Here is a 21,048-nt window from a genome sequence, read left to right as displayed (position 1 = left end):
CTGTTAGTTTATTTAACACTTCTGTTTTATGCTGTGTGAGTTGTAAAAGTAGCTGCACTGCTTCTCATGACCCTAGAAAATTTTATCTTTGTGAAGAGTCCCCTGAGGTGTGTCATATACTTAGAAGTACACACACCCCACCTCTACTCCAAAGCAAAGTATTTATAGTTATGTGCTCAGTCAAAGGCAAATTACAGAGATTAAACATAATCTGTAATCAAGTTCTGCTTTCCCTTGATGATTATGCAAGTGAGATATGGAGCTTCTGCTTCTTGCCGTCAGAGTTTTTTTCTGTAACTTGTTTTTCTCTGTTAAATATATCAAGAATAGTTTTTCTTAAATCTCAAGGTTTGGGAAGAAGGTGGGATTCTCTGCTAATGAGCAGGGATTTATTTTCTTACCCATGATTTTCAGCTCCCTGTTTCTTGTAGCCAGTATTTCGGGGAAAATTTTTATGATAGCACTAACTTGCGGAACTTCAGTCTTCCACAGGTGTAGCATCTGTGCTGTGTGTTACCATTTATAGCTACTTGTGTAGTCATTAAGAGGTTGTTTTATATTAATGCAAATGTTATGTTTGCAATCTACGTAAACTTATATAGTGGATTTGTGAATATAGTAAGATTGGGCAAAAGTTGATTTTAAATTACTCAAGGTAGTTGCACGTTGTTTCTGTTTTGACATTTCTTATTTAGTCTTTTCAGTTATGCTGACTGTTTGCTCCCTATGTAATACAAATAATGTATGTGAGGTTGTAAAGGGCTTAAATTTAAAATCTCACGCAGAGACAGCCCACATGCCCCCACCCCCAGCTACAAAAGCTGGAACTGTGCGTAGATCCCTTGATACCACTGTTAACTGGTAATCTTACAGCTGGATTTTTTTGAATATGCACTTTGAATAATTGTAAATTTATTACAAAAGTAAGGACAGTAGCACTTCCATTATGCCAGTTCTTCAACTGCTTTATTCTGAATGATAGGCATTGAAAACAGAAAAATATTATTCTGTTGGTTAATCTTAGCAGAGATTTTTTTTTATAAATAAATTATGCTTCTGTATTCTGTTGGTTTGTATTAACAGAAATTTCTTTTACAAATAAATTGTCCTTCTCGAAATGGAGGGTTTTAACGTTCCAAGTAGTACACTTGGCTTTACCTTATCTCTACCATTACCTCAGTAAATTAGGGTGTGTGATTTGAGTACATCATGGCCAGTTTTTTTATGCTACGAGTTAAATATTTTATGGCTAGCAAAATAACTCTGCTGCAAGTAACTTGAGGAAGAATTGAGACTGAACAGTGGGCTGGAATAGCTTTATTCTTTATTTCAGATTTCGACCTATTAAAGGAAGACAAGAAGAACTAAAAGAGGTGATTGAACGTTTCAAGAAAGATGAGCACTTAGAAAAAGCCTTCAAGTCTTTGACGTCAGGTGACTGGGCCCGGCACTATTTTCTTAACAAGAACAAAATGCAGGAAAGGTTGTTCAAGGAACATGTAGGTGTATTCGTAATTAATGTGCTTTTTCAGATGGTTGAAAGACTTGGAAAATGTAAAAGTGTCTTAAGAGTGTAGTAGTAGTAAAGGAAAGTAATCCATTGCTCAGTTATATGTTATTTTTTTATTTCATTTTTTACAAAAACTGTATTTTGTTTTTTAAAACCCAGCCAGCTTCCCCTATGCTCCTCCTCAGGCCCCTCCCCCATTCTTTCAGGTTAACTTACCATTGCTTTTTATTTAACAGATAGAAGGAAAAAAAGTTTGCCTCTTTTGCTGTTAGCTTAAGTCATAAGCAGAAAAGATAAGGTCTACTTCCCTGAGACAAGAGTTTTGAGGACTTCATTCTTTGGAAGGGTTATTTTTCTTCTTCTTCTTCTTCTTTTTTTTAAACTCGCAACTGTTGTAAATCAAGTTGTGTGACTAAGACAGGTAAAGGAAAATGAAGAAGACTTGCTAACTCAGAATACCTCAGCTGTGAGTGTAGTAGTTTTATGTAGGCATGTGACTCCTCTTCCTTCACTTCCCACACCCCAAATCCATTTTCTATATAGCATAATGGTTTTTGACTCTCTAAGTTGCAAGAAAAGCATAGAATCATAGAATGTTAGGGGTTGGAAGGGACCTGTGGAGATCAGAGTCCAAAGCCCCTGCCAAAGCAGTGCCACCTCATCCAGACAGGTCTTGAAAGTCTCCAAAGAAGACTCCACAATCTCTCTGAGCAGTCTGTTCCAGTGCTCTGTAACCCTCGCAGTAAAGAAGTTTTTCCTCATTTGTTTCTTTATGTTTTTTTACAGAAAAAAAACAAACCCCAAAAAAACCACAAAAACACACACACAAAAAAGCCCCACCCCTTTCAGGAATAACTGAATTTCACATGCAGCTAGAAGGATTTAGGTCTATTTTAAAGCATAGAAAAATTTAGGTCTATTTTAAAGCATAGAAGAACATAGGCAGCAAATTGTGCTTTCCCGAAGTGTCTGTGTAAATACAACTGCACTTTCGCTAAAAGGAATTAATGTGGCAATCGCTGAACTCAGTATCTAGATTTGTCATGGAAATAATATCTTACTCAGAACTGGAAAGAATAAAATTGGATACTGTCGGTCGTTAGGTCTCAGTGGTTCTTAAAAATGTTAGAATAATTTTTGAATGCAAACACTTAGTGACTTTAGGAAGAAATTAGCCATTTTCTTTGGTTGGGCCAATTTTGTACCATTCGAGGCATCTTTTAATTTTTTTAAACTTTGTATTGTCACATTATTCTGCAAGAGGATTACTGCAAGTCACTAGCAGGAGTGAAGAAATAAAATTGATTTAATGTATATAACTGAAATCTATAATCAGGAATGCGTTTCAGCAGACATCCCATCGCAGTATCAATTTTTTTGGTGTGTTTTTTGTTGCAATTCACAGACTCATTATTTTTATATGAAATTCCTCATTGCTTTTGTTTTGATTGTAATAGGAGAGTACTGTTTTATTTCATTGCAGGTATTTATTTATTTACGAATGTTTGCAACTGACAGTGGGTTTGAGATACTGCCTTGTAATCGATATTCTTCTGAGCAAAATGGAGCCAAAATTGTTGCAACAAAAGAATGGTAAGAAATGTAGTTTACTGTTGCATTCTATTTCTGCCAATTATTTTGAAAGATTCTAAAAACACATATTTAAAAGGTCTGATTTAGAATTAAACCAGCAGCCAGTGAAATACAAGTTGTCTGTTTTTACTTACAAATTAAATTTAATGTTTGTTTTTGCCAAGTACTTAACACACAAAACGTGGATCTGTAAGACATTCCTTTGTATATTTGGACATAGCCATACAGTTTCCAGTATACAATGTGTTTCTAATTATTTTTTTTCAGTCGGGTAATGATTTTCTTCTTAATTATGAGTTGTTGCCATCCTGTGAGAAACACAACCATGTCCAGACTCACATTATATGAAATTTGTTATACAACAAATAATTATGGGAGAAAGAAGTTTTACACCTTTGTGAAACTGAGAGGTATTATTTGCGTATCTTGATTGTGCAAGATAAATCTCTCCTGGAAAGGCAAAGCTGGAACCCTAGTATATTTTGCCATTTTGGCATATCTGAGTTTCATTAAAAGTATGTGACAGCACTAGCAGATCTCTGGGTTAATTCAGATTTTAAAATAACTTCTTCCCTTCTTTCACTCTCTTTTCCCCCCTGTGACTTATATTTGTTTAGGTTTGTGGCAGAACATAGTCATAACAGCACATCTGAGATTATGATATGCTACTGTATGTGGGCTAGGAATGAGTTCTCAGCATTCTCTATGAAGGAAGAATTTTGCAAGCCTTTGCAAGGCTTGATTTCTGGTTTCTCTCCTTTGTGCGTATTTAGTATCTGCATGTTCATCTGTGTCCGAGTAATCCAGCCAAAATTTGGGATGGCCACTGTAAAGAGAAATGGAAACAATGTCCTTTGAAGATAATGGAAAAAGAAGAATCATAGAATGTTCTGGGTTGTAAGGAACCTTAAAGATCATCTAGTTCCAACTATACGTCCATGGGCAGGTGCACCTTCCACTAGACCTGGTTGCTCTTAAGTCCCATCCAGCCTAGCCTTGAACGCTTCTAGGGATGGGCATCCACAGCTACTCTGAGCAACCTGTGCTAGTGTCTCACCACCCTCACAATAAATAATTTCTTCCTAATAGCTAATCTCCCCTGTTTCAGTTTGAAACTGTTCCCCCTTGTCCTATCACTCCAAGCCCTTGTAAAAAGTTCCTCCCCAGCTTTCTTGTAGGCCCCCTTCAGATACTGGAAGACTGCTATAAGGTCTGCCTGGAGCCTCCTCCAGGCTGAATAATTGCAACTCTCTCAGCCTGTATTCAGAGGAGAGGTGGTCCAACCCTCTGATCATACCAAGTGGTCCTCCTGGATTTACTTCAACAGCTCCATGTCCTACTTATGTTAGGGACCCAACAACTGGACACGGAGCTCCAGGTGGGGTCTCACAAGAGCAGAGGTGCAGAATTACTTCCCTTAACCTGCTGGTCACACTTCTTTTGATGCAGCCCAGAATACAGTTGGCTTTCTGGGCTACAAGCATGCATTGCCAGCTCATGTTGAGCTTCTCATCAACCAAAACCCCAAAGTCCTCCTCAGGGCTGTTCTCAATCCATTCTTTGCCCAGCCTGAATGTGTGCTTGTGATTGCCGTGGACCCAGGTGCTGGACCTTGCTCTTGGCCTTGTTGAACTTCATGCAGTGTGCTTCTTCCTAGGCTGAGTGTGCAGTTCCTCTGATCTGCTATATTTATGATGGCGGATTGCCTTTCTACACATGAAGGTGTCATGGTTCTGTTGTCTTTTGTTGGTTGTCACCTCCCACCTGCTCCTGTCATCCCCCTCCCTTCTCTCCCCACCCTAAATGGTCTGTTTAAGGGACCAGCTTGATGCTGAATAGCTTGTGTGGATTCTGGCCTTTTTTTGAGACAATGCTGGGCCTTTTTTAAGAGGCCATGGAGTTCAAACGTTGTCACCGCGCTTTGCTTTCCTGGCCAAAGGCAGAAGTATAGAAAATGCATCTGGAAGAAGTAAAAATGTCTTAAATGCTGGTTGGGAGGGAGCATACACAAATGGAGGCATTGTTTTTGGTTTTAACTGATGTAGAAACTGAAGTAATCAATTCTTGCAATTTTTTGCTTGCAGTCTCAGGAAATTGCAGAAACTATGGTAATGTCTGTCAGAATGGATGTAATTGATTCCATGTAGTAATATAAGAACACTGATTTCATGTCTGATAAAAGGTCTGCTTAGCCTAATATCCTGTCTTTAACTGAATTAAAACATGAGGTTTGTAGGGATTGAGAAATGCTTTATCAAACATTTGCTATTAGTGACAACTTTTTGTGAAATCACTTTGATTTTGGAATATGTATTCTTATTTCTGCTACTCCTTTTACACTAAAGGAAACGAAATGATAAGATAGAACTACTTGTGGGCTGTATTGCTGAACTATCAGAAATGGAAGAAAACATGCTGCTAAGACATGGGGAAAATGACTTCAGTGTCATGTATTCCACACGGAAAAACTGTGCACAACTGTGGCTTGGTCCTGCTGCATTTATCAATCATGGTGAGTAATAAGTGTAGGAAGCATATTAAAGGACATAAGCAATATATATACACAGCACAGTGTTGTTATATGTGAACTGGTCGACACAGGACCTTAACAAAAAATGTCTGAATCTGGTATACTGGATTACTGTAGGACAAAATCCTACTGGGATTGTCCCACACCAGAGCTGATTTGCTATGAACTGAGAAACTCGCAAAAGGCTCTAGGAAGTGGTGCCTTGTTCCTTCACAGAGTCTTTGGAAATGGCAGCTAAATTAGTGGAGCGTCTTGTAGGTTACCTTGAATTCATTGTGAACTTAGTCAACAGTAATGTATTTCTTTGGTTAACTTGTAAAGCTATTTTTAACCTTTTGCGCAAAGATGAACTGATTCTGTTCCATTTGTATGCTTAAGGAAAGCAGGTTGGATTTAAGATAAATGCTATTACCTTATAGAGGAGGGAAACAACATTTGTGATAGCCTAGTGAAGAGTTCAGAAACCAAAACTTATCAAAATAGGTATCTCCTTATATCTAGCTTTGTGCAATACTAACGTAACTCCCAGTATTTAGTTGAGATTCTACCTTTATTGAAGTCAGAGTGAATCCTTATTTTAGATATCTACAACTATTCATGTTTCAGGTCTTATCAACAGTTAATTGACTTTATCTTTTGGACCTTTTTCAGATTGCAGACCTAACTGTAAGGTAAGCAAGAAATTAAAAGTAAATAAATCAAGCACCCCACATTTTCTCCTGGGATTTTTTGTCCCTGCACCTTTTCCTCCCCATTTCAATTTTTGTTACTCAGATACTGTTCAACATTAGTGATTAATCTTAACCTTTTTTTTTTTTTTTTTTTCTTCCTGTCATTTGCTTTCACAGTTTGTATCAACGGGCAGAGATACAGCATGTGTGAAAGCTCTAAGAGATATTGAACCTGGAGAAGAAATCTCCTGTTACTATGGAGATGGTTTTTTTGGAGAAAATAATGAATACTGCGAATGTTACACCTGTGAAAGGTATACGTTGATGTAAATAAGTTTTAAATGGAATGCGTTTTGTGAAACTGAAAGTCCTTGATTATGGGTACTCATACTTCTGGATAGATTATATTTGTTCTCTTCTGCTGGGAATGGACAACGTAGTTTTCCTCATCTTAACTAGAACTTCAGGGTTTCTGTATTCATAGAGATCTACTGGTTTGGACAGTACTTGCCTTTATCTGTCTGTCACACAATAGCAGCAATGCTGTCATATTTGTTTTTTTACTGTGCTGTCCAAACCTAGTTTCTTCAGAAAATCAGTTGGAAGAAACTCACAGATGGTTTTTCCATGTTGAAACTTCTGTTCACTATGAGTGTAATTTGTGAGAGCTTTGCCTAGTTTCGAGAGGAGCTACAGAGCACCTTCAGTAATTCTGTTACTTTTTGACCTAACCATGGAGAGGAAAAAAACCTATAAAGGACAAAATATTAATAAGATTGAGAAACAGCTTAGTGCACTTTAATTTCTACTAGAAATTCTTCCAATTCAAGGGGAAACCTTCTGGTGTGGACCTCCAAGTTCATATTCTAGTGGTAGGTCATTCCAAGTGAAGGGTACAGTAGCAAATCTGGAGAGCTGCTCGCAAAAATGTACTTCAGTCCTGGGAGCTGTTTAGTATTGAAAAATGGGCACTGAATTATTCTTCCCTTGTTACTAGGAGTGCTATGTTTTTGCTCCAAGTTCCTTTGATTGTTGATTTTATTTTTTTTAATGTAGTATGAATATACTTTCAGAACAAATGGATTTTGTGCATCCTGACATTTTCACTAACTTGTCATCTTTGTATTTTTAGATTTAAAATATAGCCATTTCATGTAATTCTGCAATACTAACATTATAAATCTGCTTTTCAGTAACTTCAATATTTCAACAGTTACTTTCAGTATTTGCTGTGTTACAGCAATCAAAGATGAGGGATTTGAATTTAGGGGAGTTAAGAAAAAATGTGTCCTTACCAACACTGAAGGAACTTTGTACACTCCCAAAAATAATCTTTAAGTAACACAATTTTGACTGTGCTGTGAAGGGTATTAATTTGTAATGTTAAAATGCTAAACTTTTGAGAATCTGTGGGGTTTCGGAGCTTTGGGAATGCTAGCACTGTACAAATCTTTTTTTCAAGCCTCCAGAAATCATCGCCATGAAATTCTGCATATCTTTACATCTTGTTAGGTGAGCCTGCTGTTCGTGCTAGCTGAGACAACTAGGCACCAAAGATGACATGTCAGAAGATAATTGTGGTTGTTCATAAGCACCATTGCCTTCTCATTGCCTGTTGTTTGTGCTAAGTTCAGTCTAGTATCTTAACCTGTCTGTAATTTGAAGAATTCAAAATAAAACTGAAAGAATGCTCTATAGCAAACAAATACCAGTTAATTTGAGAACAAGTATTGTGTCTGCATAATAATGACATTGTGGAGCTTGAGATCTTGTCTGATCTCTTTGGTGAACTTTTCGTTAAGTTTTGTAGATTTTCTTCCAGTACAGCATACTGGAATCGAAGCTGAAGTTGTCCTTTAATAGATTATTAATGAGTATCAAAGTAATTCAAGTAGTAGTGGCTGAGGTGTAAGTACAGGAACTCTTAATTTTAATCCTTTTTTGTGATTACTTTAAAAGACAAAAAAGTTCTAGGTTTGCTCAGCCATTTCATTTTTATGATAATATAACCTGAAGTCTTTCAGTTACAAAGGAACACAGAACTATATTTTAATTTTGTTCTATTTTCTGCACTTTCCAACTCTTGCTGATGCAGTAACAAGCTTGATAAGTAATCTGGCATTTTTTTGCTAGCATGATGCAATTAGGAAAAATGAAGTTGTAATACTTATATTAGCTTAGATAACTTAACGGTAGTATTATGAGCTACCGTATTCCATTTTGACCTTTATAATTTGATTATGAAACAATACTCAAATAGACATAAATCAAGAGAAACCTACTTTTGTAATTATTATTCGTCCAAGAAATAAATCGAAAGCTTTTCTGCACATCTCTACTAAAATAAGTATCTAAATAACTTACTAGAACAGCCCTCAAGATGCTAATAAATTTAGTGGTTACTGGTATTGTTTATCCAAATATACATGGGATTCAAACTATTGTATGTGAAACAAAGTTCTAAGTTTATTTTAATAGTTATTAATACATTATTTTCTCTTTTTCATTGCAGACGCGGAACTGGTGCTTTTAAGTCAAGAGTGGGGCTGCCAGCACCTACTCCTGTGATTAATAGTAAATATGGACTGAGAGAAACAGATAAACGATTGAATAGACTTAAAAAGTTGGGTGACAGCAGCAAAAATTCAGACAGCCAGTCTGTCAGCTCTAACACTGATGCAGATACCACTCAGGAAAAAGCTAATGCAAGTAAGTAAAGGGAGTAAAAGCCTGGAGTGCAGGATTATAGGTTTCATAAAAACATGAAAAACTTTCACCGCAGTGGAATTCTTCTGTTAGAGTTAAGATTAATTTCAGATACTGGTGTTTAGAACTGTAATTTATTGAGAAGTCTGAAGGCAATGTAAATATCAAATTCATTGTTTGCTTTAAGTATTTCAAGAACAATAGGTAGTGTGGTCTTGTTTTCTTTATATCAAAAACAAATAATGTCATATTTCTATATGTGTCAGTTAAAGTTCAATCAATAGTGTACAGGTATGGTAAGCTATCACGTGGAGTTGCATGGTTTAGGGAAGAAAACATGTAGTTTGAGTTATCTACATTCTGTAGGAAACCGTTTTAAAATAAATACTCTTAGTAGAGATTATTAAACAAATAGAGGTCCTTTAAATTGGGCAGATTTAGCTTTGCATATCCAGGACTGATAGTTCAGGTTCCTGTTTTGAAGTGAAAGTGCACAGTTAGTAATCTCAGAAGAAATTGGAAGGGATTTTTGTTTCTTATGCTCTTGACAGACTTCATGGAGTAGTGAGCATCATTTATTTCTTTTGCCCTCCCCCTTCCCCCGTCACCCTCATACAGACAAAATATAAATAACTGGAACTTTGGCTTAACTAGCTGGCAGATTTGGAGCCACATAAAATATTATGGTTCCATCTGGCTCTTTTTTGCTGCTATAATATTAAACAAACAAACAAAGCAAAAACCACCACCAGCAACAAAAAAACACTTCCCAAAATCTTTTATGATCTCTTTGATTACCAAGCTTTATAGTTGCAGCTTTGCTTGGGCAGACAAAATTACTTTCCTTACCATAGTGACAGACAACTGGATACCTGAAACTGTTACAGTTTCAATTTTACAGGATCTATAACTGTTACAGGTTTTTGGTTTGTTGAAATTTTTTTATTATTATTTCTTTTTTCACCCCTGTAGAAAAAAATTACGGGATTAAGCAGTCTTGCTCCTTACTGCATACTGTCTAGCCTGTTTAACGGATTTTGATGAAGTGTTTAAAAAAATTAGGTAACTACAGTATTTAGGAGTGGGAAACTCAGGATAAAGTAGTGGCATAACAAAACCACTTTTTTCTTTTGCAGCTAACAGAAAATCTTCAATTGGCGTAAAAAAGAACAGCAAAAATAGAACATTGACAAGACAGTCTATATCAAGAATTCCAGCATCATCAAATTCTACCTCATCTAAACTAACTCATATAAATAATTCCAGGGTACCAAAGAGACTGAAAAAGCCTGCAAAGCCTTTACTTTCCAAGATAAAGTTGAGAAATCAGTGCAGAAGGCCAGAGCAAAAGAATGCTTCTAGAAAGCTTGAAATGGGAAATTTAGTTCTCAAAGAGCCTAAGGTAGTTTTGTACAAAAACTTGCCCATTAAAAAGGATAAAGAATTGGAGGGACCAGTGAAAGTTGCAGTCACTAGTGGATGCTTAACAAGGCATGCAGCCAGAGAACATAAACTGAATTCTGTGAAAGGTGCTCATGAGCATGGTGATAAACCACCCTGCACATACATAACAAGGAGGTCAATGAGAACAAGAATGAATTTGAAGGAGACCTCTGACATAAAGCTTGAACCAAATATGTTGGATAGCTATAAGAATATTTTGACTGGAAAGCAATCAGACATTTTAGATCAGCATTCTCATGTAATAAACAAAAATGACATGGCACATGGACCATCACATAAAGGGGATATTAGGTGCCAGAAAAATGATGCAGGCATGTCAAAAAAGAAAACTCGACAAGGGAAACTTGTAAAACCATCTGCAAAAATAGAAGAAACCAATACTGCGCACAATACACCTGTGAAAGATGAAGTACCAGATTTGATTAGTTCTCAACCAGAGCCTGGAGAGAGGAATAATGTGGTGGACATGCCTGTTGGTTATAAAGACTGTATCCCTGGATCTGGTGGCTGCTCTGTTGTAACATCTGAAAATTTTAAAGCAAAAGACAGCTTTAGAACTGCAAAAAGTAAAAAGAAGAGACGAATTACGAGGTATGATGCACAACTTATCCTTGAAAATAGCTCTGGGATTCCTAAACTGACTCTTCGTAGACGCCATGATAGCAGTAGCAAGGCAAATGACCAAGAAAGTGATGGAATGAGTTCTTCAAAAATAAGCATCAAACTAAGTAAAGACCATGAAAAAGATAATAATTTATATGTAGCAAAGCTAAATAATGGGTTTAACTCAGGATCAGGCAATAGTTCAACAAAATTAAAAATACAGCTAAAACGAGAGGAAGAAAACAGAGGGACGTACCCTGATGACCTTCATGAAAATGGTATGTGCTGTAGTGAAACTCTCTCCCTGTTGGAGTCAAGAATGGAAGTAGGTGATTATGGTGACTATGAAGAGGAAACAGCAGATGAATCTTCATCAGAAGAGGATGACGAAGAGGAAGATGACTATGATGATGAATTTGATGACTTTATTCCCCTTCCTCCAGCAAAGAGACTAAGGCTTATTGTTGGCAAGGATTCAATAGATATTGATATTTCTTCCAGGAGGAGAGAAGATCAGTCTTTAAGGCTCAATGCATAAGCCTATTGGTCTTAAAGTGATCTGGATGTCATTTTTAAAAAACAAAACAAGATCCACAACAAACAAAACAACAAACAAAACAACACCAACAAAAAGTTCCATTTGATTATTTGTCAACTGAAGAATTTTCTGAAAAACTTAGTGGCAGCACTTCTTTATTGTTTATTCACCTATCAACATAATATTGTAGAAAAGTGTACAGCATACTGACTTCTTTATTCTGATTTGTGCAGATTTTTATTGTACTTTTTAATAGCCTTCTTATGTGCAATTCTGAGTTATAGTAATGCTTTGTTGTAAAATAAAGGCTCAAGCAAAGTTATGAAATTGCATCAAATCTTTCCATGCAGGACAATGAGAATATAGTGTGGCTACATAAATACTTTTTATCAGTAAGAGCAGTAGTTTGCTCTTGGTGATATTTGACTAAACAATTAAAAAAAATCATAGTAGCAGCAGCATATTAAGTTTTTCTAGTATATGTTGATATCACCAGCAATGATCTACAGCTTTTTTGATTTATTTGCTAGATGTTTTTTTTTCCCCCTTGGAGTTTGTCCTTTCAACACTGTATGCTGTCCCAGACGTACTGTTTGTGGCCTTTGTTATAGTAGCAAACCCTTGGTTGGAAGTCAGATTGATTTCTTAAAAAAAAAAAAAAAAGAGAAAAAAGAAAAAAAGAAAAAGGTGTTGACAATTTGGTGACTTTTTAGTACATTATATGTACCAGGGTAGCAGTATGCAGAATAAAAGTTTGGATATGGTGTATTTATTGCTTGTTATGTAAATTAAACACCTTGTATTTAACACTTTTCAATACTTTTAGATAAAATTGTTCTTTGCAAGAATGATTGGTGCTTATTTTTTCAAGAATTTGCTGTGAAATAATGTGTCTACAACAGGCAACATTTATCCAATGAACTGCAGCTATTCTAAATTGGTTCTTCGTATTTTTCTGTTGCACTTGTAAAATGCTACAAGGAATTTAAAGAAAATCTATTCACTTTAACTTATGATAGTTTTATGAAATTAAAAACAACTAAGTCACAGCTTTTGTTCTGTGGTGACCTATGAATTGTTTGTCTTTTAAGAACCAGTTGTAAAAGACTGAAAAATTATGTATATGTTGTAAATACTTGTGTGTTGTGAGAAATTTTGTCATAAGAAATTGAGATAAATTGCCAGAAGGGTTTTTAAGTTTAGAAATACATCCATGCCAATAAAATAGGAAATTGTAACCCTAGTTTTAAACTCTGCATCTGTTGGAGTTCTTTGCTCATACATAGTCTACTGTATTACAGTGAAGATCAGCAGGGCAATCTTTAGCTCTTTGGTTTTTAATAAAAGAATGTTAGGAAACTTCTGGGCACAGTGAAGTTATTTCTATATATAAATCAGCTCACTTATAAGCTATTTCTTTGAAACAGGTATAAAATACAATTAGTTGACCCTCTATAGCATTTTGGTCGATATTTGTGTTTAAACATTAATCCATAATTGAGTAAAGAATTTTTGTATCTAGGGGTGTAGAAACAGAAAGCTGCATTGTAAAACATACTGTTGGATTAGTTGAATCCACTGTTCACTGCATAGTATTTTCATGTCAAGTCCAACCCTCTCTGCTGGGAAGAGGAAGAGCTCGAGTTACTTGACCACTGTATTACCCTGTTGTGAAAGCAGAAGTGGAAATGGGTGGGGGAATTTGCATGTGAGCTGATCATAATAGTTTGGCCCATCTCTGACCCTCACAGAAATGAATATTTTTTTCAAAGAAATCCATCCAAATGCATTTCAGTAATTTGTTAGACTGCAAATCAGATGGTGGCATCTACCTTCATCCCACTTCCCTTCTGTGTTCTTAGTGTCAAATTAAACATAGTACTTGCAACTTTGTTTTTACGATGTCCAATCTCTGTTACAAGCCAGCTGTGTTTCATGTACAGAGTGTAATTTTTATTTTTTTTTTTTAAATGGGTAGACCAGTATGTAATGCAGAGTCTCTCCTATCAGACCTGGGCTTTTAGTTCACTGAAGACTGAATACAAAAGCTTTACTAAGTATGCTGACACTTGTGAGTATTGAGTAAGCTATAGTGGATTTTCTTGCGGGTTTTTTTAATTGTACTGTGTCATATAAAAGTGGGTTATTAAAAGATGGGTTACAAGAAAGATAGCTTGCTGTGTAGTAGGAAGTTTACCCGCAAACTGTTGGTGACAAGTAACAATAATACCATTGTTTCCTCAAGAATTCACTTGTGTTTTCACTGAGTGGTGTGCCTTGCAAGTGTGTGGCTGTGTAAGTGAAAGATGTGAAGAGCGGAACAGAGCATCTGCATGTTTGCTGTTGATTGCCTCAGAGAGTATTACTGTATTGTGTTCTGAGACACCGGTTTCCCTACTTTGCTACATAGTTGTTTTTTCTTGCAAGATTATTTCTCTGCTGCTCTTGCTTATAGTCTTGGTGGTCCTTGTGGAGGTTGATTGGTTTGTAGAAATTGAATTTACTTGGGCATTTGAGGAGAAGGGGGTTGTTGCACCAAGTAAATGCTGTCAGCTGTTAGTATTTACTAACCAGTATGCTTAAGAGTAAGTTTAAGCATTGCTAAACCAGCATCAAGCAATGAAAGCAGATAATGAAACAGGTGGTGAAAAATTTGCAAGATTCCTGCCCTTAGAGGTAGAAGCTGTTTTTCTCAAATAGATATTCTTTCTAGCTCATATTTCAGCTTAATGAGAGCTGCTTTTCTTGTTCTCTGCTGGAAATAAGTACAAGTAGCTCTTTGGGTATCAGGAACTCTGGATTGCTCTTTTTCATTGAATAGCCTTCCTTGTCTTGGACAATTTGCAACAAAGCCTTTTAGTCATTTCCACAGTAGACAAGTCTGTAATTATGGCCTGCTACACAGAATTTTCAGCTTACATATGCCTTGAAAATAATTAAATGCATTTCCCTAGGTCAGACAGGTGAGCAGGGGCTGCACAACCCCAGTATCTTCTGTCTTTCCTCCCAAAAATAATCTTTTTTGCCAACATTAATGTGAATTGGCAGATCCTAATGTTTCCCTAACCTGATAATAGGGGAAGCTGAATGGGTCACATGTGTGAGAACTTGACAACATGGGTATGTTCCTGGCTGTCCAGATCACAAAGCACAGTGAAGTTAATAGCTATTGACTGTTGGGGATGCTGCTTAGCCTTTATGTGTTTAATTTCCTAAGATACTTGTTAAGATTCAATGGCAAGGTAGGTTTAGGGCAGCGACAGCAAGACGTAAAGCAGGTTGAAGAGTTGGAGAAATTACAGAGAGGCTTTGTCAGCTAGTTTTATGTTATGTGTAAGAAGTTGTGAGGCTACAGCCAGCAAGGAACGAAAGGTTGGCTGTGGATTTGTGAGCATGCTGGCACGGGCAGTGCATACTGAGCTGCCATGTAGTTGAGGACAGGTTCCGCATGAGCTTTTGAACATTTGGATAGCAGGTATAACTGTTAGCTGCCTTGTACCTGTGATGTAGTGAGCTACTAGGGTAGGGGCAAAGTTGTTGTTTTTTTATAAGAAAAATGAAAAGTATTTCTTTACAAAAACAGTGTTAGGGAATTGAGTGTTTTATTTATTTATTTATTTTAAATATGCAGTGAGCATATAGTAGAAGGAGGCTGTCCTGAATAGGACATGTCTTTTTGGAGTAATACAAAAAGGTATTTTAGATTTGAGGAGGATTGATTTGATTGGAAATAGCCAAATAAGAATCCAGTATCAAGCCTTTTGTACTTCACATGTACAGGGACATTTCCCTGGGCAATGGGAATTTATTGAAAATGGCTTGTGCCAAGAAGAAGCAGTGTTTCTGCAAACAGCAGTCTTAACGATTGTTGTGGATGTTACTGCAATATTGTCTGAAATGAGTCCCCCTCTGAGCTAATCAGGCATGCTCTTTTCTGTCTCATCTGCGCTCCAGCTATAGTGTGCAAGCAGGCAGATTTGGACTTGAAAAAACTTGAAAAAAGTTGCTGTGGATTCTCTGCGAGATTAATATGCACATCCTGTTACTGTCCTTTTTTGGTCTATTTTTAAAATGCCTTTTTTTTCTTTTCTCTTTCACCCCATTCCCCCAATGTATTTACTGGGTATTAGGTGTTGTCCCTGTACGTGCTTGAATGCTTAGCTTGTGTGTAGCTTACTGTTGCATAGAGTTCACAATGCATTGGTTTTATTCAGTTACACTGCCAGCTATTGTATGTTAAATCTACCTGCAGTGCTCCCCACAGTATGTATTCAGGTGCGTTTCTGGCTCATAATTTTTTTTCTGGTTTCTTTTGGTCCTTTTTGCTTAGTGCTGCCAGTGCATGTAAAATAAGCTCAGAAACCTTATTCCTTTGCTCTCTGTATTTGTGTAGTTGTTTGCCCTTTTTAGAATGAAAGGATGAATATTTGGGAGCTGTGCAGAATAAGACCTACTAAAAATTAAAAGCAAAGTCAATTAAGTTTGCATTATATTTACTAGTATAATGTGTTTTTCTTAAATCCCCCAGTGATTATTCTCTTATTTGGGCTTGGTTATAAGTAATCTCTTGCATAATCTCTGTTGCCCCTGTCTAAACTCTTGATACCACAAGTTAACAAGGTTATGGTAGGTTGTCTTCAGCATTATTTCATGGCAGCCAACACTATGTGTTTGCTCTTTTTTGCCTGTTGTAGCTGCTGCTTTTTGCCACCAAGGGAATCTCTGAGGTAGTCATGCTTGAGTTCACTTACCTTATTTCCACTAATCCTGTGTAATATTTTTATTAATGGAAAGTGTACATGGTTGCGAGTCTGTGCTCAGGGAAGCACGTGAACCCCCCTTCTTGCTCACCTTACCTTCCCAGGTGTGCAACAGGTACAGAGTTCTGAATGTGGAAGGCCAGTCAAGGGATGACATGGATGGATGATGGTCTCTCTATGTCAGAGGTGTTGCCAAGGTCAGAAAGTACTGCCCTCCTGTATCATAACCACCTCATGAGGAAGAAAAAAAAAAAAAAAAAGTTAGTTGTAATGAAACAAAATCTAGCTGGAGGTCAGTGACTAGTGGAGACCCTCAGGGGTCAGTACTGGCACTGGTACTATTCAATATTTTCATCAGTGACCTGGATGAGGGAACACAGTGTGCCCTCAGCAAGTTTGCTGATGACACCAGTCTTGCATCTGGGGAAGAACAACCCCATGTACCAGTACAGGTTGGGGGCTGACCTGCTGGAGAGCAGTGTAGGAGAAAGGGACCTGGGGGTCCTGGTGGACAGGAGGATGACCATGAGCCAGGAGTGTGCCCTTGTGGCCAAGAAGGCCAATGGCATCCTGGGGTGTATTAGAAAGAGTGTGGTTAGTAGGTCAAGGGAGGTTCTCCTCCCCCTTTACTCTGCCTTGGTGAGGCCACATCTGGAATATTGTGTCCAGTTCTGGGCCCCTCAGTTCAAGAAGGACAGGGAACTGCTTGAAAGAGTCCAGCGCAGAGCCACAGAGATGATTAAGGGAGTGAAACATCTCCCTTATGAGGAAAGGCTGAGGGGGCTGGGTCTCTTTAGCTTGGAGGAGAGGAGATGGAGGGGTGACCTCATTAGTGTTTAAAAATATATTAAGGGCAAGTGTCAGGAGGACAGAGCCAGGCTTTTTTCAGTGATGTCCAGTGATAGGACAAGGGGCAATGGGTGCAAACTGGAACATAGGAGGTTCCACATAAACATCAGAAAAAACCTTTACTGTGAGAGTGACAGAGCACTGGAACAGGCTGCCCAGAGAGGTTGTGGAGTCTCCTTTGCTGGAGACATTCAAAACCCACCTGGACATGTTCCTGTGTGATGTGCTCTGGGTGACCCTGCTCTGGCAGGGGGGTTGAACTAGATGATCTTTCGAGGTCCCTTCCAACCCCTATTATTTGGTGATTCTGTTAGACATATCCCTTCTCAGGGGAACAGAAGGTCCAATATGCTGGACAGACTCTTCTCCTAGTGAAGTCTGCTGCCTCCCTGGGGCCTGGGTTAAGGCCATCACTAGGAAACTTCTTAGCCTGGTGTGGCCTTCAGACTATTACCCATTACTGCTTTTCTATGTGGGTGACAGTGAAGCTACAACATATTATGCAAGAGTGATCAAAAGTGACTTAAGTGACCTAAGGTTGGTGAGGGAGTCCAAAGCAGTTTATTTTTTCCTCTCCTTCCAGTTGTGGGTAGCAACATTGAAAGAAATGGGCAGATTCAGTCTATTAATACATGATTCCATGGCTGATGCCACCATCACAACTTTGGATTTTCTGATAATGGGGTGGCCTATGCAGCACACAGCCTGCTGGTGTTGAATGGGATTAAGCTTTCTGAAATGGGGAGGAGGGTCTTACTGACAGAGCTTTAAAGTAGACTTGAAGGGGAGGGGTATGATACCTAGCTTGCCTGTGAAAAGCTGTGGGATGGCAAGCCAGATTTAAAGGGGTGGGGTGCTAGTGAGGGCTTTCAGCTTATTGCTCAGAGATGTACTGGATAGACTGGAGCACACTTGAAGTCTTATGGTGATAAGCTAGGGGCTGCTGAGGTAATAGTGATGTCAGTTATTGAAATAAATACATTTTGGGGGAAAAATCACATTTTGGGGAAAAAAAATCCCATAAAAAAAGAACATAAGGGACATGCAGAATAAAAACAGGGCCTAGATAACAGTGAAACAGTAAGAATTAGACAAAACCAGATTCCAATTAGAGAAAAACAGTAGTCAACATCCCTAGTCAACAGCCTGGCCTTGAAACAGACCTGCAAGGCATCTGCAAGACAGGTGAAAGGGATGGAAAGAAGCACTCCCTTCAGCTTATCTCGGTTACAGTCTTGAGCACTGGGTGGAAAAACATGGAGTAATTTAAATTACTGGATTAACACATTAATGAGCCATTAGCATACTGAAATACTCACCCACAGGCTGGAGGGACCCCTGCTAACAACAAGCCCCTAGCTCTTTGAGAATGCGAAGTTTTTCATCATTGCCACTTTAAATGGAAGTGAGGAATTAGTTGATCAATTGTGTGCAAATGATAGAACTTGGATCTCTCATGTTATTCTTATGTTTTTTGGTATACAGGTTGCCCTTGTGTTTTGGGAAACGGAGCTTGCTTTGTGGAATACCATCCTGCTTCCTTTTCTGCTCAGAACTGGATATTAAAGCAAATACTTAGACTGTGTGTAGATCGGCTTCTTGCACACCAGGTGATGGATCCCACTTTCAGGAGCCAACAGGGAAACACCAGTGAAATTACCTCCAAGGAATTCCAGCCAGTAGGTCAGCTTTATTGGAGGCCCAACTTAGTTGTCTCCATGCAAACACATGTAGCATGGGTGTCCTGGTTTAAATAGGACAAACCAGAAAGCAGAGTTGCTCCCTATTACCCCACCCCTCCACCCTCCCAAGGGAAAATAGAAGGAGAATAAAGGAAGAGAGATGAAAGGGTTGGAAATTGAAACTAGAATGAATTTATGGTAACATAGAAAAAGGGAGTAACACATGGGGGGGAAAAACAGATTATAAACTTATATACAAATACACAAAATTGATCTTGCTGATCACAGGAGTAGTAGGGTGAGAGTCCCTTGCTGCAAGGCTGCTTCAGGAGAAGCACGGGTCCGCGGTTCCTCACAGCACCAGATGGAGTTGGATTCTGGAAAGCTTTTGGCAAACTGAAGAATCTCCAAGCAGGAACAGCTGCAAATACAGCTGTGCAGGAAGAAAATGAGGGTGAGCTTCTAGTTCTGACTTTATTTATAGAGTACGGCAGGAAGTGGGGGGAATACTGACCCCTCTCAGTTCTGACCCTCCTGCATCCATCAGGATCCTAAGGACCCTCTCTCTAGTTCCTCTTATAGGTGTCCAACACTGTGCTAGGGTCACTTAAACCATAATAATGGGGAATAAACTAGAGGAATTAAGAGACACACACATGACTGCAGGGCTATGATCTTATTGGCATCATAGAGACATAGCAGGATGACTCCTATAATCAGTGTTGGCATGGAAGGCTACAGCTTCTTTAGGAAGGACAGGCAGGGGAGACCAGGAGAGGGTGTTCCCTTCTGCATCAATGACCAACTGGAGTGCATGAAGCTCCACCTGGGGAGGATCTGACTGAGACCTTATGGATCAGGATTAAAGGGAGGGGAGGGATGGGGGACAATGTAGTGGGCATCTGCTACAGGCAACCCTACCAGGAAGACTGAGTGGATGAGGCTCTTTATAGACAGGTGGGAGTAGCCTCATGTTCACAAGCCCTGGTCTTCCTGGGGGACTTCAGCCACCCCAATATTTGTTGGAGGGACAACACAGCAGGGCATAAGCAATCCTGGAGGAATGTATTGATAAATTCCTTCTCCAAATAACAGAGGAGGCAACAAGCAGAGGTGCTATGCTGGATCTTGTTCTTATCAACAATGTAGGGCTGGTGGGGAATGTGAAGCTCAAGGGCAGCCTTGGCTACAGTAGCTATGAAATGGTAGAATGTATTCTATCATTCCTTAGGCAACAAGGAGAGCACACAGCAAGCTCCCTACCCTAGACTTCAGAAGTGTAGACCTTGGCCACTTCAGGGACCTGCTTGGTAGAGTACCATGGAATAAAGCCCTGGAGGGAAAAGGAGCCCAAGAAAGCTGATGAGTATTAAACTATCACCTCCCCCAAGCTCAGGAGCAATGCATCCCAACAAAGTGGAAGTCAGGCAAAAAATGCCAGAAGGCCTGCATGGATGAACAAGGAGCTCCTGAACAAACTTGCACACAAAAAGGAGACCTACAGTGGGTGGGAGCAGGACAGGTAGCCTGTGAGGAATACAGAGAAATTGTGTGAGCAGCCAGAGATCAGGTTAGGAAAGCTAAAGCCCTGATAGAATTTAATCTAACCAGGGATATCAAGAGCAACAAGAAAAGCTTCCGTAGGTATGTTGGTGATAAAAGGAGGACTAGGGAAAATGTGGACCCTCTCTGAAAGGAAATGGGAGACCTGGTCATGCAGGATATGGAGAATGCTGAGGGACTCAATGACTTTTTTGCCTCAGTCTTCACCAGCAAGTGCTCAAACCACACTGCCCAAGTCACGGGAGGCAAAGGAAGGGACTGGGAGAATGAAGGACCACCCACTGTAGGAGAAGATCAGGTTCAAGATCATCTAAGGAACTTGAAAGTGCTCATGTCCATGGGACTTATGTAGATAGATCTGTAGATCCTAAGGAAACTGGCAGATGAAGTTGCTATGCCACTATCCTTCAAGCTTCAGAAACTGTGGCATTCTGAAGTTCCCACTGACTGGAAAAGGGGAAAAAAACCCAATTTTTAAAAAGGCAAAAAAGGAAGACCTGGGGAGCTACAGACTAGTCATTGTCACCTCTGTGCCCAGCAAGATCAAGGAGCAGATCCTCCTGAAAACTATGCTAAGGC

At 38.7% G+C, this 21,048-nt stretch overlaps 1 protein-coding gene across 7 annotated transcripts in view; it reads left to right on the top strand.

Annotated features, from left to right (window-relative positions):
* KMT5B (lysine methyltransferase 5B) overlaps positions 1 to 12,974 on the top strand; it is a 30,150-nt gene extending 17,176 nt beyond the window's left edge. For 5 of the 7 annotated variants that reach the window (XM_051620689.1, XM_051620687.1, XM_051620685.1 and 2 more), the window contains 7 exons: positions 1,334 to 1,499; positions 2,994 to 3,103; positions 5,449 to 5,615; positions 6,285 to 6,304; positions 6,482 to 6,618; positions 8,817 to 9,013; positions 10,147 to 12,974. In XM_051620689.1, coding sequence (XP_051476649.1) covers positions 1,334 to 1,499; positions 2,994 to 3,103; positions 5,449 to 5,615; positions 6,285 to 6,304; positions 6,482 to 6,618; positions 8,817 to 9,013; positions 10,147 to 11,615 — 2,266 coding nt within the window. In that variant the 3' untranslated portion in view covers positions 11,616 to 12,974. Of the gene's footprint in view, positions 1 to 1,333; positions 1,500 to 2,993; positions 3,104 to 5,448; positions 5,616 to 6,284; positions 6,305 to 6,481; positions 6,619 to 8,816; positions 9,014 to 10,146 lie in introns of those variants that run through there. The other 2 variants (XM_051620690.1, XM_051620691.1) reach the window with 2 other exon arrangements.
* The last annotated feature ends 8,074 nt before the right edge of the window (positions 12,975 to 21,048 follow it).

This window comes from Apus apus, chromosome 5 (genome assembly GCF_020740795.1).
Source record: "Apus apus isolate bApuApu2 chromosome 5, bApuApu2.pri.cur, whole genome shotgun sequence".
Lineage (NCBI taxonomy): Eukaryota > Metazoa > Chordata > Aves > Apodiformes > Apodidae > Apus > Apus apus.
This window is presented reverse-complemented; position numbering and strand designations above follow the sequence as displayed.